Below are 24,565 nucleotides of genomic sequence, written 5' to 3' on the forward strand. Positions count from 1 at the left end.
GAAGCAACTAGCCGGCCGTCGGGGTAACCCAAAATGACCTGGAGACGCCGTCGGGAGATCCGGGAAGAGTTTTCTTTTCTGTATAAGCGTTCGAGTTCCCTGGAAACCTCTAGCAGGGAGATAGGGTTTGGAACGCGAAGAGCTTTCCAGATTAATGTATTTTGAATCGCATTCGAGTATGGTTATATCTAAACAGACAGTCAGATTTGGACTGTTTCGATGAAATTTAATCACAGATTGGTCCGATCTGAGCAGATATGGTTTGATCTGAACCGTCGAAGACTGATTACACCCCATATATGATTATATATGAACATATATGACCAGATCTGCGCAGACTAAGACAAATCTAAGCATATGAGACCAGATATAATTTGATGTGAGTAGTATGGTAACAGGCACTTTTGGCTCGGGCCGGTCGCGGGGGGTGAGGGGCGCGGGGAATCGGGGTGAGGGGGGGAGTGCGCCTGACCAATCACCGTCTTGCCTTTCCGTTCTCACAAGTAGTACGGAAAGGTCGGTTGGTGATTGGTCAGGCGCACTCCCCCCTCACCCGATTCCCCGCGCCCCTCACCCCCCGCGACCGGCCTGAGGCTAGAAGTATTACCGACCGCGCGCGGAAATCGCGCCGCGCCTTTCCGAAGGAGATCGAACGCGTTTGAACGCGTTCGAACTCGTTCAAACTCGTTCAAGGTCGCTCCTCGAGACGTTCCACGAAAATGCGTTCAAGGTCGTTCTTTTTCGCGGGTCCCGATTACCTTTCTTCGTTGTTGTTTTTCCTCGGTTCGAAGGTTGTTTCGCCCCGTATCGCGGATGACGCGATCGCGGCGATTGTGGAGCAAGCGGAGTCGGGGGATCTGGGGAGCGCGGGATTGCGTTGAGATAGGTACGGATTTGGGAAAAAAGGAAAAAGAAAGATAGAGAACACACAGATGAGATATGTATTTTTTTATTTTGAAAAACTAAAATTATACGCGTACGTCGACGTGCGCTCACATTATTTTGCGCGTATGAATATATATTTGCAGACACGCGTCGCGACATTATGATCGGAAACAGAGCGCGGTAATTTCACAATCGACGATGTTGTTAGGATCGAAGAATTCGCTCTTCAGTATCGCATTTTTAGCCGAAGTGCCCATCTTGATAGCGTTGGCGGCTATCTCCCGATAGCGCGAATACTTCGCGTCGATTTCCTCGGTCGCCGCGCTCAGCGCTGAGAGGATGCGATTGACGCAAAATCGGAGATCGTACAGCGTGAGCACGGTTTTGAGCGACATCGCCACACGAGCCGCGTTGGGTAGCTCAATACGCAGGATCGGCAGGTTGTTGATCATTCCGAATCGCAGCGTCATGTCTCCGATCGTTATCGGTGAGGGGGGGGGGGCGGGTTCCGTCGACGGGGGTGGATCGCATACACGATAATACGTCGCGTTTGCGCTCGACCAGTCCTTTCCACATATCGAGCGTCAGAGAGACTTCCCTGCCTTGTTTATCTCCCAGGGCGATATCCACGTACGAAGGCGTGGGTATACTGTACCACGGTGACTTAATCGTGATACCTAAGGCTAAGTATTTGTAGCCAGTCGTCGTCAGCAGATAACGCGTCGTTAGGACGCGCACCGCAGGCACGTCAACGGGCATGTCGGTGGGGGGGTGAGAGCTGGAACGCGACTCCCGATGAAGATGATCGTCCGTCAAATCGATTCTTCGTATCTTGCAGTCGTCGTTCATCTCCGAATCCGTCTCGCAAGGGGAAAAACCGTTCGGCGCGGGTCGATCGGTCAGCGTCGAGAACATTTTGCACGCGCTGTAGTATCGTTCGTTTCTGATTTTTTATCCGACACGTCGTATTCGGCTGACGATGCGATACTGATGCTTTGGGGGGACACATCGGTATAAGTAGAAAAGTTCTTACTATATATCGCGCGATGTGCGGCGTGGTGTGGGAATTTGCGCAGTTCTCTACTTCCTTCGGCGGATACGGCGATCGGAAAGCCGAACGCCGCCGCCGTCGTCGTCATCGTACGAATCGCTCGCCGGTGACGTTAAATCGTTGAGGCGTACGATTCGATCGAGGAGATCGCGCAACTGTTGCAACAGTTCGGCCTTAGGGCAGACGATATTCAGCATCCGCAAATCGAATTTACCAGCCGCCGTGACGGCCTTCGTAAATTCGTTGAATTTGTAGAACTGCGTCCGAGTGGTGAAGTACAGATTGCCGTCGACGTATCGGAAGATCGACGTCACACCGGTTGGTATTCCGGGAAACGTTGTTTCGAAAGGCGTAAATCTGACAACTCTCTTCGCACATTCGTCTATCTCGGCTACCGAGTTACCGTTGAACACCACGAAGGAACGTCCTCTGTAGGTGTTTACCGCTCCGTTGATTATCGTTTTTTCGAGAAAGCCGAGTTGTTGCAAGGTCTTCGGCCAATCTGGTCTCAGAGTAAATTCTGGATATGAACCCTGTATACCAAATTATCTACGAATACCATGAGATCACCGGACGGGGATTGATAGGCGGCGGCTATGCGTGTGTAATTGTTCTGAAGAAAGCTCATGTGATTCGAAAGGGCTAACGGTCCGTTGTACGTCCTACCGTCCAGATCGATCGACCAAACGTAACGCTTGTACGAGATGTACATTCGATTTTCCAAAATCAATATCACGTTTACGCGATCAATGCTGCACAGGTCCGGTGATGGCTGCGGCGGCGGCGGCGGCGGCGCCGGCGTCTGCGAGGGCTCGTTCGTCAGTTTTTCACCGTACAAACGTTGAATGTCCATAATGTCAAATTTGTCGAGCTTGACCGGATACTGCTTGACGGGCGAGTACGCGAACATCACCGAAGTCGGGCGCTTATTGTGCAACAATCCGAGAGAGTGACCGATCTCGTGCGTCAGCGTGAATTGTAGGGAGAACTTATCCGAGGGATTTTTACTGACGTGAATGTGCCACGGCTCGTCCCCATCGACGTGCACCTCGGAGACGAACCCCGCTTCGTCCGTCGGGAGAGACGCGTGGGCGAGCACGTTACCGGGACCGTCGAATTTGGCCGAGCAATGTGGTCCGTTTACCTTGACATTCGTGTTACTGTGACGTAGGCGTCGCCAAGATATTATAATGTCAGGATTCGTTTCGGAGCGTTCGAACGTCAATGCTGAATGCTGCGACCACAGGTCGAACGCGGCCCGCGCCGTGTTTAACTCGTTCTCGGTGGCTACGAAAAAATCCCACGTCAGGTGCGTCTTTGGCCATTTGGATAAACTCGCTCTCGTTCCGTGCTTCAGGATATCTCGAAAACCGCATCGCGGTTTACTCATCATTTGCAGCGTTTCGTTGTTAGGCGTTCCGTCGCTGGGTAAATTGTAGTATTTCTGAAAATCTTCGACGGCTTTGCGAAGAACATTGTTTCGTCTCTGAGCTGGAACCGCGTCCACATCTTCGGTCAGATATCCGTATTTCTGCAGGTAATCGAATGCGAGTGTGTAATTCTCGTCCGTGGGATTGATGCACCTCACAGCGATAAAACACGCGGTTAACGCGATGACGCGCGTGAGCCACATCGTCGAGAGCGAGAGAGAGACGGTGGAACTGCGATGACGGTGCGTTGCGGTTTGAGCGCGATCGCGATGAGCGTTCCGGATGCGAATGTTTACGCGAGGACGCTCGTTAGCGATAGCGCGGATAGGTGGCGGCGAGGTCTCGGGTGGAAAAAATTGCGTCGAAGATTCCGGCGGATAAGTCGGTTTGATAAGATGCATTTTTTCTCGATGCAAAATACCGCAATATCCTTCTTTTGTCGCATTTTCTCGGCGCGGATAGGTGTGGTGGTAGGGGTTTCGGGTGGAAAAATTGCGCGTCGAAGATTCCAGCGAATGAGTCGGTTTGATAAGATGCATTTTTTCCTCGATGCGAAAATGCTATTCTTATTACATTTTTTACCGCAATATCCTACTTTTGTTGCATTTCCTCGGCGCGGATAGGTGTCGTGGTAGGGGTTTCGGGTGGAAAAAATTGCGTCGACGATTCCGGTGGATGAGTCGGTTTGATAAGATGCATTTTTTCCTCGATGCATTTTTTCTTCGATGCAAAAATGCTATTCTTATTACATTTTTTACCGCAATATCCTTCTTTTGTCGCACTTCCTCGGTGTGGATGGGTGGCGGCGGGGGTCTCGGGTGGAAAAAATTGCGCGTCGAAGATTCCAGCGAATGAGTCGGTTTGATAAAATGCATTTTTTCCTCGATGCAAAAATGCTATTCTTATATTTTTTACCGCAATATCCTTTTTTACCGTATATAAAGAACTTGAAACTAGACTTGGGTGTAGTCTCTCCATATCACTCCTCACGCGAACTCTTGTAAACGTATATAAAAGTAAAATATGGATAAACTCAATGATTTGAAGAGCGTTTGCGATTTGTTACAAATACAAACCGCGGCCCTGACGAGGGAAGTTGATAATTTGTGCGTCGCTGTGCGGCAGCTGCAGCTGCGATTAAAAAACATTACAGAAAAGGTGCCTTCTTGCCTGCAATTAACAGTTCGCGTCGACGAGGACGCGATCATGTTGGAGAGAACGTAAGTATTAGTTTTCAATGTCAAATGATTTATTAATATGATTAATATGATTAATCAACATTTTTTTGTATTCATATTTATTAATTATATTTTTTATTTTTTTATTTTTTTATTTTTTCATTTTTTTATTTTTTTATTTTTTGTGCAGAGTCATCATCACCTCGTTGGCGAAGAAGTCTCGAAATCAAATCCGACTATTCGTGAGTAAAATTCGTGTGATGCACAGAGACGTCGCCCGTTTGGACGCGACCGAGGAGGCAGCTCGTCGCCAGACAGATGGTGATGATGACGGCAACGAGCCGAACAATCAAGGACCAAACAACAAGGGCGAGGAGTAGTAACCATCGACGACGAAGGTGTGCCTGACAGTTGGTTGTCGCAAAAATGAAAAAAGTCAAAAAAACAATATGTAAAATATAATAAATGAAACATACATATATTATTAAAAAATAACTCATGTTAATATATAAAAATAAATGAAATATATTATTATTGAAAAAATAACTCACATTAATATGTAAAATATAATGAAATAAATGAAACATATATTATTAAAAAAATAATTCACGTTTTCTGTCATATCGCTCCCTACCCACCCAATCTCACGCTCGGCGGCGTTATCGCTCGTAACCACACCTCGCGTTGGAGCGGCTCGGCGTTATCGTTCACTCACGCACGTATCCACGCCTCGCGCTGGAGCGTCTCGGCGTTCTCGTTCGTTTCCGTATCGCGCTATCGCTCCCACCCGTCTCGCGTTTGACGCTATCGTTCCCTCCCGTCTCGCGCTCTCGTTTCTCTCTGTTTATCCAGTTGAAAATATCGCGTTTCCGCGAACGGCCATTTTTACGCACTCTGCATTATCGCGCTCCCGCGACCGGCCATTTTTACGTACCGACAGCTTATAATATATACATAGAATACGGGGTATAGGTATGTGAAGAAAAGGAATATTGTTGTTCGTCGATTTTACATCAGTTTATTATTTAATACAATATGGATAGAAGGATATACATGATGGTGTAAAAAATGAGTAAATACAATATAGATAGACGGATACATATGGAATAAAACATGATTAATACAATAAAAATAAGTAATACAATTAAAAAATGAGCAATACATTAAAAATGCAATTATGCCATACGAGTAATATGTTTTTTACATTTAATCTGTGGAGTCGATGTTGGAGAGACATTCGCGTCGCTCGATCCACCAGTCGCGCAACTTCATCACGTTCTCCATCGCGCAGCACCGTTGATGACGTCCGCAGCGAAACGCGCGATCGGCGCGAAGAATCTCCAACCGATCGATGTCGTCGTACTCAGCGTCGATGGCCCCGATCGTCGCGTCGACGTCGCCGAGAATCTCCTCCAGCCACCTCTTCTTCTCGAGACCTTTTACATAGATTCGCGCGCCGGGCGTCTCTTCTCTCTCCCACGTTTCTTCCAGGTTGTCGCACACCGCGCGTCGAATAATGGTCTTCGCTAGGCGATAGTCTGTGTCCCCATCCTCCCAACGGAGGCCGTGATGGTTCGCCATCAACCAGCCGGCCCTTGTCTTCTCGGCGCTCGTCAGCAGATCCCAATTCATCGGCGCGCGAAACACATAATGCGCCAGTACGCGCGTCTCGCTTCGCAGCACGGCCACCTCCTTCGCGACGAATCTGTCGCCCACTGCGAATCCCTGTAGGTCGACGAAGATCGTCGTCGTCGTCGTTGCTGCTGTGGCCACTGAGTCAGCGCGCGTTGGAAAGAAATATGTAATAATGTTTGTTTAAGGATGTGCTTAAACTGCTCGTTCCTAACAGAGTCTGAGGAACAATGGAAAGATCCTCGAATTTATATATCCCTCGTTTCCGGGATGCGGTATCCTACAATCGCATTTTCCGTTAGATAATTTTGCGCACCACGTTGGTCAGCGGACTGTACTCGATGACGCGATCGTGAACGATGAGACAAAAGGCGGTGGTTTTCGGCGGAACGTTTTCCTTGTTTTCGAATTCGATGCGCACGTCCACGGTGGCGCTCTTCACCGAATCGTTTTGACGGGAACAATCAATTACCACGAGCGGAGCTACTCGCGCGAATTCGCGCGGGGAGAAGAGCGCGTCGTCGCGACTGTCCCCGTAGTACGCTCCTCGAAATTTCGCGTACATCTCGTACAGCACGGCGAACTTGTCGCTTTCGAAATCCGCGTTCACATCGTCGTAGGGATAGAATTCCGAGTTGAGATACAATTTCACGTTGGCGAGCGCGCAATGATCGAACCTCGAGGCGTCCTCCGTGAATTCGTTTCGCCGTCCAGTTTGCAGCGCGAATATGACGTATCGCGGCTTCTCCAATTGCGGCGCGGCTTTCACGGCCCACGAATGCTTGGTTGTGTTCTGCAGCAGGGGAAATTCGTACAGGTCCCAAGAGCGAAAGCCCGCGCTCAGAAATCGTCCGCTCTCCAACGTTCGCAACAACGATAACTTAGTCACATCGTTTAACGCCACGTGAGGCATACGCCATTGCACCTTCAGCAACGTAATTTTAGGATCCTTGGCTGGATTTCTCGGCACGGTTTTTTTTGGATCTACGACGCAGTTGACGTCGTTACGAGCGCGTATTAGGATAAGCTCGTGTCGCGCATTTATCACCACACGTTTATAGTCCTCGCAGAAACCCAACAGATTGTTCAAAGGTACGCAAAATTTGAATTGATGGGATGCGCTGTTCAGATTCGATTCGTTTGTCGGATAACTCCATCCGGCATTCTGCAGTCTTCTAGCTCATTCGACGGTCAGCGACACGTAGTTCTTTATCGTGCTGGTTATTCCGACGTTTCTACACCGGTCGATCTTCACACCGTCGAGTTCGTATCGAATTTCGTCGAACATAAACGCGACGCAGTTGTTAACTAATTTCGCGTATTGCTCCTCCGTCGTCGCGCCGTCGTCGTAGAGTCGCCCCTCAACGTACAGGAAACTGTCGCACGGCAGCGTATAAAGATCCTGCTGCTGTATGGGTATTCGTATCTCGTCGTTGTGCTCAAATGTCGTGTTGACGTATGGGTTATACGTGTGAGTCTCGATTCCGACGATGCGCTCGTCGAAAATCGGCTCACCACCGATACTCAGGATGTCGGCCATGACCTTTTCTTTCGATGTGGAAACGACGCGGCGGCGACGCGTTTCTCACGGCGAGACCCAACGATCGTAGGAACCTGACGTTGGCGTTGCTGAGAACGGCTCTCCTTCCTCCTCCACCTCTTCTCTTCCCCACGCTTCCGATCTCGTCGTAGAACGGGCTAGCTCGCTCGTTCGCACAATTCGCGCTAGATCCGTTCAGAACGAGCATCCCTTCTCTCGCTCTTTTTTCTTCAGGTCGTGGAGGTATCGCGTACACACACACACACACACACACACACACACTAACTGCGACGACGACGTATGTGCAGTCTAATCGTTATCTCCTCACCGCGAAAGTCGATCAACCGATCTTTCTGATCCACGACTCGCACCGTGATATCGGTGACGTTTCGCGCGACGATCGGGAGGTAAATGATCTGCGTCGGAGTCTCCGACAGTTTATATCCCGGTGGAACTTTCGGCGCGAATTCGTGTATCGCGTGCACCGAGCGTCCGTTGCTGTACGCTCCCGTGGTGATGCTGCATTCGATGCGAATTATGTTCACGCTCATGACGTCAACGGGTCCGTCGGAAACGTACCATTTGTTCGGTTTTAGGATACGATCGCGCGAGAAACCCAAAAGAGAACCGATGTTGTTCGGTTTTGTAAAATTCACTCTGTAGGCGCACTTTATCTCACTCCTCATAGTATTCTCGTTGGCGCGAAGAGCGAGTATCGTTCTATCACCACCGTCATCGTCGTCGTTCTCATCGTCGTCCTCGTATATGCCATAACCGTCACCGTCATCGTCGTCTTCGTCCTCGTATATGTGATAACCGTCTTCCTTCTCCGTTCGGTTTTTATCTTTTACCCGTCCATCGTCATCGGTCTGCGGTTTTCCTCCTTTCTCTTTAATTTTTTCTCTCTCACGCGCGCGACGTTCGCGATAAAGAAGAGCGGCGCGCAGATATCTGCTCACGGCTCGCAGCTCGTATGATCCTTCCGGAACGACGTTTCTCCAGTCGTCCTCGCCGAAGTAGAAGCGATTGTTCGCGGACGTAACGTTCGGTATCGAAATGTACGTCTCAAAAGTCGCTAAACCCAACTCGTATTCACCGTCGCTCAGATCCAAAGCGGGAAAGTGACTCACCGTAAGAACGCTGCTGGTTCCGGTCAACGTGAGCGTCAGCGACATCGCGGGAGAATCGTCCACCACTCCCCCAATCGATCTCGCGAAGAAATCGCAGGCACAGCTGTCCGCAGATTCTCTGATCGAATGTCTGAAACGCGCGACGATTGTACGTCACGATCGCGCTCTCGCCGAGATATCGCGCGAGCTCCCTCGGCGGACGGAGATTTCCAAACGCGTCGAAGTAGATCACAGCGTTCCCTTTTTTCGCGTAAGCGACCCAATGCGTGCCCGGACCCACCGCGTCGTCGAGATTCACGATGCCGCACTCCGCGCGTCGCACCCTCGTTGGCAGAGCGTCGCGCATAAACACCCCACGGAAGAACGGTATGCGTAGGCGACGCGCCGATCGATCGAGCTGCTCGTTCGTCGTGACGCCGTACGGAGGTAGATGCACTAACGTCGGCTTCTTCCGCGAAATTTTTTTTTCGACGACTCTCCTCGCGCCACCCTTACGCTTCTTATACGGCGCGAGGTACAACCCGCGACCCTCCATCGCGCGATTGTGTCGCTGCAATTCGTCGAGTTGTCGCTGCGCCGCTTTGCCGGCGCTCACCGCTTTGACCACGCCAGCCGCGCCACCGATCAAGGAACCGAGCGCGCTCAACATCGGTAGAAAAGGCAAGAAGCCGCCGCGTTTCGCTGTTGGAAGTATCCTCCGCTTCTTCCTCTCGCTCTTCCTTCTTGTCTTCGTGTTTCTTCTCAATCCCATTCCTTTCCTCGTTTTCCTTTTGCGTTCCATACCCATGCCCAGTTTCGTCTTCGCCTTCATAGCCGCCCATACAGCCGCCGCGGCGAGTCTCTCACCAGCCGTGGAATCCTTCGCGGTGACGCGCTCGCGCGCCCTCTCGGCGAGCTGTCGATCGGCGACGTGTCGCTCGGCGAGCTCGCCGCTTCGCGAATACGCGACGTCGTGCTCTCGACACGCCGCGTCCAATGGATTGATGCCTTCCTCACCGTGCGCTAGTCTTTTCGCTAGACGCGTACCGGGTCCACAAAATTGATAGCCGGGTATGTGCAGCTCGAAGGGAAGAGCGTTTATCGCGCGATTGAGTAGACCGGCGCCGCGCATTCGGTCGCGGTTGTGGGAGGATTTATTTCTTCTTACTTCGAACGGGAAGTTGATGACTCACCGTTCAGAGCGAGCGCGCTATTGCACACGTAGCAGTCTTTGATGAGCGGCGGTGGACCGTCTATGTGCGTTTGCTGCCACGGACGATTGTAATGTTCTATACACGGGCGATATCTCTGCGTCTCGGGATCCTTTTTTATATGTTCCGGCAAATGGTCTCACAGCAGGTGCACGTATTTCTCAAAATTGCGCAACAGAACGATCTTCGGAACGAATTCCAGATCCTCGGCCGTTAGATTAAGAATATCGTGCCTCTCCGTGAGTATGGGAAACATCTCGATCACCGATGCGCGCGAACGAATCGTTGCTTTTAGATTAATTTTTATACGGATACGACGACACGCTCGCGCTATTTATGCCCGCGCGCGAGGCGTTTGCGCACGTGCGACGAAACGAAACGACGTCCGCGCTTCCCTCACCCTTTCCGGCGATCGAGGAGTTCATCGTGAACGAATCGAGCTAGCGCGCGCTCGCGGAAAAGACCGAGAGAGAGGGCAAAATGCGATTCGTGCGACAGTCGGTGACGATAGGAGTCTCGAATCTGGATCGCAAAACGCTGGCGAGGTTAGGCGCGAGCGAGAGAGGAAACGGAGAATCGCGCAGGCACGGTCCTCTCCTGCCGAACGTCGTACGCTGCATCATTTGCGGTCCCTTGAATTGTGGTAAGACGAACGTTCTGCTGAGTCTGTTGGAACAACCGCACGGTCTTCGTTTCGAGAACGTATACGTGTACTCGAAATCTCTGCAACAACCGAAGTATCGATACCTCGAACGATTGTTCGAGCCTATGGACGAGATCAGCTATCGCGCATTTTCCGACAATCGCGACGTCGTTCCGCCCGACGAGGCGCTTCCCGACTCGGTCTTCGTCTTCGACGACGTGGCCTGCGATAAGCAGGACCGAATGAGAGAGTACTTTTCTATGGGTCGACATTCGAATATCGATTGCTTCTATCTCTGTCAGACGTACGCTAAAATACCGAAACATCTCGTGCGCGATAACGCAAATCTGTTGATCCTGTTTAGGCAGGACGGCACCAATCTGCGACACGTGTACGACGATCACGTGAACATCGATATGTCGTACGACGAGTTTCGCGCCTTCTGTCGCGAGTGTTGGCGACGCACCTACGGTTTTGCCGTGATAAACAAGGACAGCGCGTTGCGAGGCGGACGGTACAGACGGGGGTTCCACGACTTCGCCGTGCTGTAGAGCCGATCAGTGCGCCTCGTCGAACGACGCGAGTATGAGCGCGATCGCGGGAGAGAGGACCGCGCGAGAGATAGCCAAAACGCGCGCATCAATTCGCAGAAAATACGCCGCTCTCAGGGCTAGAAAAATGGAGAGTGAGATCGCTTTGAAAAAGAGGTACGAGCCTATCGTCAAACCTCTGAAACGGCTCGCCGATGACATGGAACGTAAGAGTAAAGGGTTGGACAAAATTGACGACGACGACGACGGTGGTAACTTTACGTTCGCGAGAAAAATGAAAGCGACGAAGAGAGCGAAGAAGGACAGCGAGAACGACGACGACGACGATGCTGGCGCCGACCTGGAGCGCGATTACGGGGAGGACGACGACGTATTCACACCAATCAGGACGACGACGACCGCGGAAAAAAGAGAGTTGCGTCCAGCACGGTTGAGTTCGGCTCCCACGACGACTATGACGAGCTCTACGCCGATCCACACCGATCCGGTCCGGTTTTTACCCAGAGAACGTGAGATCGTCTCGGAGACGACGACTCCACCTCCCGCGCTAGAGACGTCCGTCAGGGAATCTTTGAGTACGGTGGAAGGTCGCGACGCTCTGGATAGCCAACTAGGACCGTTAGGGCGGGAATACGTGGGCGCTCTTCTGAGCGGCGACAAAAAAAAGCAGATCGACCACGTCTATGGAGTGTATCTCGGTGAGAAATACACGATGTTGGGTGACAAGCGGTTTGACGTGGCCGCGGATGATTCCGTAATCATCGGCGGTGTACGGTACAAGGGCACGCGTGGTCTGTACGAATTGATCTTCATGCGAACTCCCGACGCTCGCGTCTACACGGACAAGGACAAACGAACGTACAGGAGTATACTTTTCGCCACCAGCGCTCACAAACGCGATCGCAGCGCCAACATGCCTGTCAAGGGTAACAGGGGACAAAAGTACACGAAAATAATAGCGCCGCTCGTACACCCGTCTAGCAAAGTTAGAACCACGAAGGGTGCCGGACTGCCGTCGAACATGCGACTGACCGACAACGCGATCGATTACGTTCACTGGGACGATCCCAACGAGCTGGTCGATCGACTTCGACTGCTAGACGCCTCTCGTCGGGCCGGCAACGACGCTCACAACAACGAAATCCTGTCGATAATCGAGGAACTTCGCGAGGCTGGTTTCGTTATAAATTGATCGGTCGCGTCGATCGCGACGGCAGTACGAATCGCGCGCCCGTCAGCGCGATGTCCGTGAACAAATTCGGTATGTCTCTGACAAATCGGGGCAACGGTGACGGAATCAACGGTGCGTCCACGGTGAGATTACGCTCGTCGATCGAATCCCTGCGTAATTACACGCGCAACAACGCGCTCTTTATAAGCGAGGATTCCTACGACGCGAAGGAGCGCAAGATACGAAGAGTAGCCGCGCCGGAAATCGACACCGACGCGACGAACAGGAGTTACGTCGAGGGCGCGATCGAACGATCGAAGAAAAGCGCGACCGAAGAATTGAAAGGCAAGATAGCGGCGGTGGAGAACAACGCGAAAAGAAATTTGAGAAATGAGATAGCGTCGGTGAGGAACGCAGCGCTTCTCATTCATTTTAACTTTTATGAAGCGGATCAGCACAAGATACGGCGCGTAGCCGCGCCGGAAATCGGCACCGACGCGGCGAACAAGACCTACGTAGTTGGCGCGATCGAACGGCTCAAGAGCGTCGTAATCGAAGAGATCAAGAAGAACAGCGCGATCGAAGAATTGAGAGGTGGAATCGCGACTCTGAAGAACGACGCGCTCCGCTTGAATCAGGGCTTTTACGACGCGAGGGAACGCAAGATACGAGGAGTAGCCGCGCCGGAGATAGGCACCGACGCAACGAATAGAAGCTTCGTCGAGGGAGCGATCGCGGAGCACAGAAAGACAGCTTTGAGAGAAGCGATAAAAGAATTTAAAGACCATTTCGAAACTGTGAAAAATACTGGATAAGCACGAGGTTGAAATCATCGCAATTAAGACTGTTTTAAAAATTCTTAAGGAGAATGAGCGTGTGGAAAAACGTAGACTCGTGGAAAAATTGCACGCGCCGGCGCGAAAAAACTTTTCTCGCCGCCGCGTCGTGGTGCGCGGCTACGACGACCTGTAGCAGGCCGACGTGGTCGAGATGCGTCCATATTCGCGCGAAAACGCGGGTCACAATTACATTCTGACAGTCATCGATGTGTTGAGCAAGTAGGGGAGACCGGGGCTAAAAGGTCAGTTTTTTTTCGGTGCCGATTTTTAACAACAAAATAAATAATTTTAGTTAAATGTGGTATACCACTGTAAAGAGTGAACCTTTAGCTACAAAATTTATATAGGAAATTTTTGTCTACGTCGCTTTGTTTAACCGGTATAGAGCAAAAACGACAACGGTGGAAAAATTGAAATCTCAAAAATGCCGGGGTTTAAACGTCACACTGCATTTTCAATACATATACGTACATCTAATCCTGAAAAATGATAGGATACATTTTAATAATTGTTTTTTAAGAGAAAAATATAAAAATTTATTTAAAATTTTTATGCGAAACATTATTAAAAAATAGTTACGAGGGTTCCTCTTTCCGCAGAAGTCACTCGCCCGACTTGTTTCACTCCTCGACGTCCGATGACTCTATTCGGTGTCTGAACGGTTGTAATTCCCGTCTCATCCATATTCCATATGCAATGAGCCTGGAAATGCCTTGGAAATGCATCTGGACTGCTTACTGACCGATTAGCCCCAAACACAAGTTTCAGGTTTGATCGCCCACGAAATATTAGACATCAACGATAATGAAAAAACTACACTGGATTCGTGTTCAGCATGTATTACTCTTTATAATCACGTACCTCGAGATTTGGAGAGCAAATATTATTGCAGATATTACAAAATTTCCACGCGCAGAAAATGTAACTTTCACCTTCCGAAAACACGTTTGCCCTCGTAAAAATCATAATACGGCAGGTAACCTGCCGAAACTCCGTTGGTCACATGGGTACCATAAGCAGCGTTTACAATGTTAATAGCGAGTTCACACAATATACAGGTTCCGAGATATTTGATTTGAATCTTCAACCCCGTTGACCTTTTAGCCCCGGTCTCCCCTACGCCTGGGCGATCCCGCTCAAGACTAAGAGCGGAAAGGAGGTCGCGACGGCTCTCCGAAAGATCTTTTGCGAGGACGCGCGATACCCTAGGAATCTGCAAACGGACAAAGGAAAGGAATTCTACAACGCCGACGCGCGCAAAATCTTCGACGCCCACAAGGTGAATCACTACTCCACGTATTCGGTGATGAAAGCGTCGGTGGTGGAGAGATTCAATCGCACGTTGAAAAACGACATGTGGAAGCTCTTCACGCTCCAGGCATCGTACAGATGGATAGACTCGCTGCCGCGCCTCTTGTCGAATTACAATCGTCGCAGACACAGAACGATCGGAATGCGTCCGACGGACGTGACGCCCACCGTTGCCGAAAAACTGCTGCGCACGGTGTACAGTCGCGCAAAGATCGCCGCACCGGCGAGATTTCGAGTCGACGATCCGGTGCGCGTGAGCAAATTCAAAACGATCTTCGAAAAGGGCTACACTCCCAATTGGACCACCGAAATCTTTCGCATAGCTAAAGTACAAAGGACCAATCCCGTTACATATCTGTTGAAAGACATTCGCGGAGAAGCGATAGCCGGAGGATTCTACGAACACGAGTTGCTACGCGTCTCCGATCCCGACGTCTATCTCGTGGTAAAAGTCCTGCGTAAGCGGGGCAATCGAGCGTACGTGAAGTGGCTAGGAATGGACAGTTCGCACAATTCGTGGATAGATAAGGGATCTGTATTGTAACAAAAAATAGTTAGACATTCGTAGACACACGCAACGTGTACTTTATTAATAAAAGTTTACACATTCATTGGTTTGTTTCTTACGTGCTATTGACTTTACGATAAAACAATTTTAGGAAGCCTATGATATTGTTTCTTTTTTTACAACGGTATTCCGTAATGTCCCCACGGAAGCGTTTCCTCGCTGTTCAACGTCACGTATCGCTTGTCGTCGTGCGGACTGAGAGCTAGTTTTTGCTCCGACACGGTGTAAACCTCGTGCAACGTCGAGCGTATGCACGACTGGCGCGTCTTCAGCTCGCGCGCGTTCCGCAGGCACGCCACGTAATCCTCGAACGTGATCCTCTTCGCGACTACGTTTCTTTTAACGCCCTTTATTCTCTTGGTGTCGTCGCGTCCGAGTACCTTGTAAGTGTACATCTTCGCTCTGAGGCCCACGAACTCCGTCATGATCGCGCCATTGTTCTTGTCCTTCATCAAACCGGGCACCTTCCTGTTGACGCGCGGCATACCGTGCGCGTTATTCTCCGTGTAATCGCTCGTGTCGAATCTGTCTATGTCGCGTCTCATACGATCGTACGCGTCTTCGCACTCCAACGAATAGATCAGACTATCGGTATCCGTGTAAGCAATTCGACACCGGTCGCGATAGAGCGGCACCATGTAGTCGTAGTGAAACTCGTAGAGACGCGTCTTGGATATCTCGAGAATACACATGCCCACGTAGACCGGCTTGTTGAATTTTACCTCGAGCCTTCGCAGCTCGATCGCGACGAGATTCTCCGAGAAGACGCTTCTACTGTGAAAGTTCGGCTTAGCGATCATCGCCTCCGCGCCATATCTCCCGTCCCATCGCGTCACGAGACGCACATCCACGTGATCGCGCACGTTCTCCATCGTCTTGCCGAAGACGGCATTGTTCATCAGTTTGTACATATTCCGTTCGAACTCGTTGCTCGCGCGCGTCCTAAGCGTAGTGTTCAGCTCGATGTAGCCGCGAAGCCACGGTGACTGGGTGAATCGCAGAACGCGACGAACGCGCGTCAGACGCAAACCGAGTCGCAGATATTGCTGCAGGTTTCGATAGTGCTCACGTAGCGCGATTTGTCGTAGAGAGTAGCGAGCAGTTTCTCCTGCCGCTTACCGGGCGGTTTATCACGCGTCGGGCACAACGGCAGGTCCGCGTGGACGTCGTGCAGGTTCGGCGGATACTCGAGATCCACCTCCAGAATGTAACCGATATCGCTGTCCGCCGGCACGGTCGTCACGTCGAAATTCTCAGGGTCGTCGAGCCACTGGAAATTCGCGTACGGCAGCGATTCGCTCATAGCCCAGCCGTACAGATTGTTCACGTCGTAATACATGAGATACGTAGTGGGCTGGGACGAGTCGTACGTCGGTACGTGTCTGTTGTTAGCTCGCGCGTACCTGAGCGAACATTGACTGAGGCCGCCGCGTATTCCGCGTTCCACGAACAGCACCATGTCGATGTCGGTGAGCAGTTCGAAACGCACGCCGGTGTACCTCAGCATGGCGTCCCACGTGTACCCCGGCAACGTATAATAATGCGCGGGATCCAGCCCGTAACTCGCCACACACGTGTCTCGAAAATTTTCAAAGATATCCGCCAGAAGAAGCACGTCGGTCTTGAGATACAGATCGCTGTACTCGCCGAGATCTCGCACGCGAAAACGTCGCCAGACCCTCGTCGCGTGCTCGTAGTCGCTCTCGCTCGCGGTTTCGTCGGTCAGGGAGCTGTAAAAGACCTCGCGCGGCGGAAGTTCGGTCTCCCGCAGTTTGTCCACGCTGTCGACGTACTCGTACGGAAACACTCCCTTGCGAGTGAGCAGATCGAGATCCTCCGTGCTCAAATTCGCGTACTCCGAACGCGTTATTCTCAGCTTATCCTTGTCCAAATAGGAAGCCAGAGTTTCGATACTCGCGGCTAAAAATTTGTACGAGTCCACGAATCGAAGCTTCACGTACCGATCCCATCTCCCGTCCGTCTGCGTCTCCTTAACGGTCTTCGCGAACGATATATAGCTTTCCTTTGTAAGCGGCAGGAGCTCGACTCCACCCTCGAAATCGTTCGCGATTTTCTCAACGATAAAGTGCGCGTCGTAACCCGACAGATTGTGAAAGAACACTGGAATCACGTACACGTTTCTATAATTCAGATTGCAACGAGAATGCGCCGGACCTCTGTAGCGTCCGGTTAGATGACAGTGATCTCGCACGCGCTTGTCCTCCGGTTGGAACGTTTTTCCACACACGTGACAATGCGTCGCGAGCCAAAACTCGCGTTTCTCGTTCTCCGTAAGTTCTACCATCGATATATTAGTGGATAATTTAGTCTTAACGCGATGTGCGAGAACGCGAAGCTCGTTCACGAACCACGAAACGCAATCCTCGCCGCGACGATATTTGTACGCAGATACGGTATCGTCGTAGGTGCAACACAGATAGTAGCCCAGGCTGAACGGTACGTGACGCTGATAAGCGTATCTTTCCGTTCTCGCGCCCCCTTCGACATTCCCCCTCTCCCGTTGTTCGAGAAGACACTCCAGCTCCGCGTACACCACGAAGGGAAGTCGCTCCTTTCTGTCGTGATTGTCGAACGACAGCCACTTATCGTCCTCGTTCGGAAGAACGATGGCGCAGTCGTTCATTCGGCCGCAGTCGACGCTGTGAGCGGCCAACTTTTCGCGCGTATAGAAATAGTGTAGACATCTGCGAAGTAACGTGCGTGTAATTACTATGTGTTTAGTATATATAAAAAATAATACCTTGTCGTTTCCTTATTCCTCAGGTTTTATTTACTTACCGATCGCAAACGTGCTTCGCACATCGTTTCGCGGTCAATTGCGAATTCACTAATCGCGACAGATTCTTTATCCAGGCGAAATGGCCCCTGTTGACGCCGCGTAGCGTATCGCGCAGATACAAAAGATTTACGTGTCTATGCCTCTTATCGTCGGTCAACCGCAGAGGCACGATCGCGTTGTCATCGGCGCCCCGTCCGAACTAGTTTTTTTTTCAATTTTTTCCCGAGTTGTAAATACATTGATCGATACGTCGTTCTGACGTTCGAACTTTCCGATCTTTTTCAGATTTATGGGAAGATTGATCCCGTCGAGATTCAGCACCGTCGCGTAATCGGGATACAAGCCGCATCGGTCCGCGTTCCGCTCGACGGGATACAGAGCAGCGACCACCGCACGCGCGAAACACGTGTCGTTCTTCGACCGCACGTTGACCACCGCTTGTTTAAGTCTTATACCTCGCGGTATCTCCATCCAACATCCCACGCGCATGGGATTGCACTTGTTAACGTTCACCGTTAGGTTCAGTATTCGCGACAACGCCCATCCGCTGTCGCGTTCCTGAAATTCGTCCAACGCCGCTAGAATCGCGTTGCGCACGTGCCTGTCGTACCACTCGCCCAGATCGGACCCTAGGAGGAGTTGTTCGTTCCGCGTAGAGATACTCTTCACATCGGTCTTAACATCCGCTACGAATTCTCCATTGAATATGACATTGACCTTCAGACACGAGTATCTGGTCAAATTATTCTGCACTTTTTCGAGCACGGTGCCCTTCGCATCCTCGAGAAATCGCGCTGGTTCGATGTACGTAGAATTCGTCACAGCGCCGGTGAGTACGCGATTTCGGAACGCCGTATCGATCTCGACCCACGAAAATCCTCTGCTAACGCCGCTGCTGCTACCGCCGCCCCCACCGTCCAAACCGGCACCTACGACGCGTTCGAATCGTCGGCGCAGATCCTCCCTCGAACCTTCCAATCGCGCTATTCGAGCCACCAGAGCGTTCACGGCTCCCGTGTTTCCTCGCCCCCCAGATTGCTTGACTCGACACCTCTCCCGCAAGAGCCGGAGACACTCGTCGCATTGTCGTCCCCACGCGCGGTACCCGTCCGCGTCGCGGACGTCCGCGGCGAGCAACTCGTCGCACTCTTCTCACATCCCATCCAGAAGGGCCTTCCACCCTCGGGAACACTGAATTTCACTCGTTCGAAAAGACGACGAGACTTGTAGGTCTGAATCCTACGTATCTTCTCTCCTCCATCCACCGTCTGATAGTAAAGATAATACTCGAGCGGCAGGCAACGCATATAATCGTTCGCCCTAACGGAGTTTGCCATTGTCGTCTCTATCCACGCTCGCTCGCGCGCAGTTCGCGCCCCGGTCTCCCTTCGCAGATGATGAGTCGCCAGATTCCATCGCGCGTCCTCCTTCACCACCGACGCGCTTACGTTTGACGGCAACGACGCGTCGACTCTCGCCGATTCGTCGTCCGAATCGGACGAAAACTTGGGCACGGACTCGTAACAGCGCAATTCGCCGTCCGATTCCTCGGACGAGTAATAACGGCGATCGTTCATTCGCGAGTACGCATTGCTAATGCTACATCAGCTCCGCTAACGCGTCGAAATTAACACCAACTACATCCCCGACATTGTCGCGTATATATGTATATTCTTTCATCAAGTATCTCGTTATAGAGATACGTACGGTGCGATCGGCGATCGACGATTCCGATTTCGCGACGGATCAGATATCTCGTTACGTCGACGCGCCGCGGATCCTTATTCCTCCTGAACGGTTCGCTAACTTTCACGATCGGTTTTCCGATTTTAGAATTGAACACCGGTTTGCAAAGTTCTACGTACTCGTTGCTCATACCACGTTAAAAAATTAAAAAAACAACAGTAATTTATTCCATTCCCGGTGCGCTTTACGTCGCACCACTCTCTCTAGATAATGCTGCAATAGCGCCGCTAACGCGTCTCAGTCAATAGTAACAGATTCCATTCTCCACCACTCTTCTCCAAAATATTTGGTATTGAAGAGACCTCCGGTTCGATCGACGATCGGGAATTCCAATTTCGCGATCGATCAGATATCTCGTTACGTTTACTCTTCACAAATCCGATCCGCAACACTTCCTCGCGAACGGGTCGCTGATTTTCGCGCACGCCGGTTTGCAAAGTTCTACGTACTCGTCGCTCATACCTCGTTTAAAAAATAATAACAGAAACTTATTCCGATCCGTTCGCATCACTCGCTCTCTCGATACATTTGTCCGTCCGCGTCACCGTTTGCCGCGCTGTCGCGCGCCTGTTCAATTTATACTCGTTCGTTATCTCAAACGGAGGATGTATCTACAGGATACACTCTTTCCCGGAAAAACGACAACCGCTCGCCGCATCCTTCGAAAAGAATAAATGGAGGAAATGACGAGAGCGACCTCGAACAAGTTCAAACGCGCGTTGAAAAATAATCGCGAAACGTACGAATCGGGTGAACGAAGAGAGTAGACGCTCTTTCCCCGGAAGAACGACAACCGCTCGCCGCATCCTCCGAAAAAAAATAAAAGGAGGAAATGACGAGAGCGACCTCGAACGAGTTCGAACGCGCGCTGAAAAATAATCATGAAACGTACGAATCGGGTGAACACGAGAATCAGTTAGCGCGCGACGACCGACGCGGGAGGACGCGCGATTTCCGCGCGCGGTCGGTAATACTTCTAGCCTCAGGCCGGTCGTGGGGTGGTGAGGGGCGCGGGGAATCGGGTGAGGGGGGAGTGCGCCTGACCAATCACCAACCGACCTTTCCGTACTACTTGTGAGAACGGAAAGGCAAGACGGTGATTGGTCAGGCGCACTCCCCCCCTCACCCCGATTCCCCGCGCCCCTCACCCCCCGCGACCGGCTTGAGCCAGAAGTGCCTGTTACCATACTACTGATGTGCTGAGTTATAATTTTATATGGTCAGATCCAATCCTTTTTTCCCGGGATATCAGTAAATTACTTCCCTTAGTACTGAAATAAACTGTTATATTTTTCAGTTATATTTGTTAATAACTTTTTAATAAAAGACGATGACGGCTAAAACCTTCTGAAGGTTACTCAGGAGGGTAACCTCTATAATATATGTCGAGGTCAAGGTCATAGGAGCTGGGTCCCCTTTTGTTAATGTTTACCTTATTTATATATATATATATATATATATATATATATATATATATACACTCGAATATATAATGAATAAAAAACCCTGTATTTATTACTGTTATTTATAGTTTTAGTCAAAATTATTAAACGCCGTCGTAATCATTATGCTGTACTATGTAATACCAGACTTTATTGTTTAAACGTTGTTATTTAATTTGAACTTTTAACTTATTAAATTATACTTTGAAAACTAGATCTTTTACAACTTAATCCAGTACTGTAACAACTTACCCCATATATGAGGCTAGTTGTTACAAATGTAGTCGCCTTATAGTTTTCATTAATGCAACAAAATTAATTGTACTATTCAGTTAAAAAAATTATTTTAAGTTGTATAAGCATGCGGCTATTGAAAAATTCTTTTGTAGCTTGTATTCCGTTTATTAGTTACATGTAAAAAAAATCATTAAAAAAGCGTACCAACTAGCCCCGCTCTCCCCTAACATTCACTAAAGTATGTATAAAAACCTAGTGAAAACCCTGTTGAAATAGCATTAATAATATTTATTAAAAAACTAATAATAACATTAATAGTTTTCATAAAATAATTCGTAAAAATAAGTATCTTTTGAGTGTAAGTCCTTAAATCAACGTATTTTTAAGGGCAATAAATCATAATTCGAAAAGTTACCGATAAGCGAGTCAAAATGAGCAGTTCTGATATAAAACTGTATTATTACATTTGTAATAATATTTACATTAATACTCTACGCGAATCAAAGCTTAAAAACTACTGTTGTTTGGTCTTTAATGAATAAATAAATTCGAGCAAATTTACTGTAAGCTAAGGTGCCGTAAAATGACACTATTCATTTAAAAGCGTAGTGAAAATAATATATGAATGTAATTTTTATTATAACTTGACGATTATAAATGATAAACGCAACTCAGGGTGTTCTATTTTAATTTTTCTACACAATTATCTCCCGAACTATTTGTTGTTCAAAAAAATGTTCGAAATAGAACTTACTCTATTTTGCGGAGGATATATTATTATAGATATAGGTCTTGTCTAGGTGGAGGTGTCATCGATTTCAAGGTAAACTTTTTTTCTTAAGAGGATCCTATAGTGGCAGCAATTACCGACATTTTTTTATTAGAAGAAATCTTTGAATTGGCTTTACGGAATTCCAAAACTCTTTTACAGAATTAAAATACGCACAAAAATCTAGTGCCCGACACACGATTTCAAATAAAAAACAAAGAAAATTAAAAATTTGGGCATATACAGCTGTCACCTGACGACAATATTTGCTTAAACAAAAATACTACAGTTTATATATGCAAAATGATACCCAGTTTCACTACACTGAAAAAAAATTGAGTAACGAGAATTAAGTGTTAGGGTTGCGAGAATTTAGTTGCACAAACTGGTATCGAGTCAAATTGATTAAAAGTCGAATTAGTTCAACAATGTGACGTAGTTATTTGTACTGTAAAATCTAGTCAACAGTAAAAGATTAACAGAACTCAAACATAGTTATTTGTACAATGTATATGTGTTCTTTAAACTACCAGAATTCTAGTAATTTTACTACTTGGAGGGTCAAATCTAACTGATAATAAGTACACTGAACTCATTATTTAGATAATTAGACACCGTTTGCGAAATAGATTCAACTAAAAGAATTTTAGTTATAGCAATTTCCTGAAGTCTGTTGATGCGATAATATATACAGTTGTATTTACATTTTATTTTACAACCTATTGTATTGTAAACGTCGACTAGGGTCATAGGCCGTGTTTGAATTTCCCGCGTTCACCTATGCGAGCATGCGCAACGCCACCGAGGCGCTCGTGCATATACACTTCGCGCCTAGCGACCCCACGAGCGGTGATTGATTGTTATAGCGCGCGATGATTGGCTGTAGTAAGCGCGCCGTGATTGGTTGTGAGAGGCGCGCGCGGTAGACACACCCTGTTCAAACCGGGACTCGAGAGAGTCGTTGTCTGGCGACCGAGCCACGCGGACGTACCCCGCGTGTATATTAAGAATAAAGATCCGTTACGCGTTTCATCGAGTTTTACCCTTTCTTCACCCTCACTATCCATCCTGAATCGCCGTCCTTGTCCCTGCCACGGACCGGGCGTTACCTTACAGCTCAGAAGTGGGATACGACTCGAATACGCTTCGGATTCGTCTCGAGTACGCGACGGGCTACTTTACAGTGGAAGTGAACCCGCCTCGAGAGTTTTCTACGCAGGTTCGCGTTTTGGTTTCCTCATCGTGGGATCACGAGCGTGTTCCTGAATCCGTGGGAATTATCCTACGATCGTCACCCGGTTACCGGTTCGTTAACTTGCGTGCCCGGTACCGCGGACATTACGCTACAATGCATAATCGGTGTTCGAACATTCTACCGTCGTTGCCGTGTGCTGTGCGGAATTCTCGCCGTTGCTAACGCTGTGCGGAATTCTCGCCGTTGCCGAGTGCTGTGCGGGGAACATTTTAACATCACGATTACCCTACAGTTCAGAACTTTCGCCGTTGCTACGTGCTGTGCGGAATTCTCGCCGTCGCCGAGTGCTGTGCGGGGAACATTTTAACATTAAGACTACCTTACAGCTTTCGCCATTGCCGAACGCTGTGCGGAAACAATTGAACATTCACGCCATTGCCGAGTGCTGAGCGGAATCGCCTTACAGCTTTTCGCCGTTGCCAGTGCTGAGCGGAAGTGCTAGAACATTCCATCAAACGGCTGGGGTACAAAATCTGAAACTTCATATTTTCGCGGTACAAATTATCCTGAGTCGATTCTACGAGTAGTGATTGATTCTGCTGATAAGAAAGAGTACTTTACTCTTGAGACTAATAAGACTGAGTTCTATTAGGGGCTGTTTGAAGCAGAAGGGATGAATATATTAAGTTTATTTGTATGGTACAAATTAGTACAAATTCAGTCCTTCAAATTTCTGTATTTAATTTTCTTTTTTTCTTTTTTTTTCTTGTGGTCTTTCTAGCTTAATGCTAAGGTAGCAGCGCCACGATTTTCTCCGAAATGGCACGGGGTACAAAATTGTTATTAGTGGTACAAATTAGTACAAAATGGGTACTAAATATTCTGATAGGTCCGGTTTGATTCTGCCGATTTGGTCCTGCTAGCTTAGAAGAGGTTCTTGACCTCTTCTACTTATGATTTTTTCGGCAAAAATCTTCATGAGTTTATTGTGAAAGTGATGGTTCTTATATAATAGTGGGTATTACACAGCTTTTATCGTTGTTCGGTTATTTTAAAATATGACTTTAACTATGTCTGTTAACCAAATTGTAGATTGCTTGATAAGGATCCGAACCAAGGATCGAAACGTCGCACAGTGGGGTATTTGACCGATTTAGGCGGCCAAAATTAGTTTTGTAGTTTAAGTGGGTCTAAACGTGCTGTCTTACTAATTCATTGTATTTTAAGCGGTAGGAAATATTTTTTTATGAAAAAAAT

At 49.0% G+C, this 24,565-nt stretch overlaps 3 protein-coding genes across 3 annotated transcripts; all 3 read right to left on the reverse strand.

The window, feature by feature from the left end:
• Positions 1-1,965: 1,965 nt before the first annotated feature.
• LOC139779749 (matrix metalloproteinase-18-like) lies at positions 1,966-3,569 on the reverse strand. The gene is made up of 2 exons (XM_071718227.1): positions 2,507-3,569; positions 1,966-2,456 (listed from the first exon to the last, which is right to left on the reverse strand). Exons 1-2 carry the CDS (start codon positions 3,567-3,569, stop codon positions 1,966-1,968), a joined length of 1,554 nt encoding a protein of 517 aa, XP_071574328.1.
• Positions 3,570-6,474: 2,905 nt separating this feature from the next.
• On the reverse strand, positions 6,475-7,716 carry LOC139779750 (uncharacterized). Its single transcript, XM_071718228.1, has 2 exons — positions 7,418-7,716; positions 6,475-7,351 (listed from the first exon to the last, which is right to left on the reverse strand). Exons 1-2 carry the CDS (start codon positions 7,714-7,716, stop codon positions 6,475-6,477), a joined length of 1,176 nt encoding a protein of 391 aa, XP_071574329.1.
• Positions 7,717-15,235: 7,519 nt separating this feature from the next.
• On the reverse strand, positions 15,236-16,030 carry LOC139779751 (uncharacterized). Its single transcript, XM_071718230.1, has one exon. It carries the CDS (start codon positions 16,028-16,030, stop codon positions 15,236-15,238), a length of 795 nt encoding a protein of 264 aa, XP_071574331.1.
• Positions 16,031-24,565: the final 8,535 nt, after the last annotated feature.

The sequence above is a fragment of the Temnothorax nylanderi genome, unplaced genomic scaffold, assembly GCF_030848795.1.
Source record: "Temnothorax nylanderi isolate EJ_2023f unplaced genomic scaffold, tnyl_v1.0 TNYL_tig0240_pilon, whole genome shotgun sequence".
Classification (NCBI taxonomy): Eukaryota; Metazoa; Arthropoda; class Insecta; order Hymenoptera; family Formicidae; genus Temnothorax; species Temnothorax nylanderi.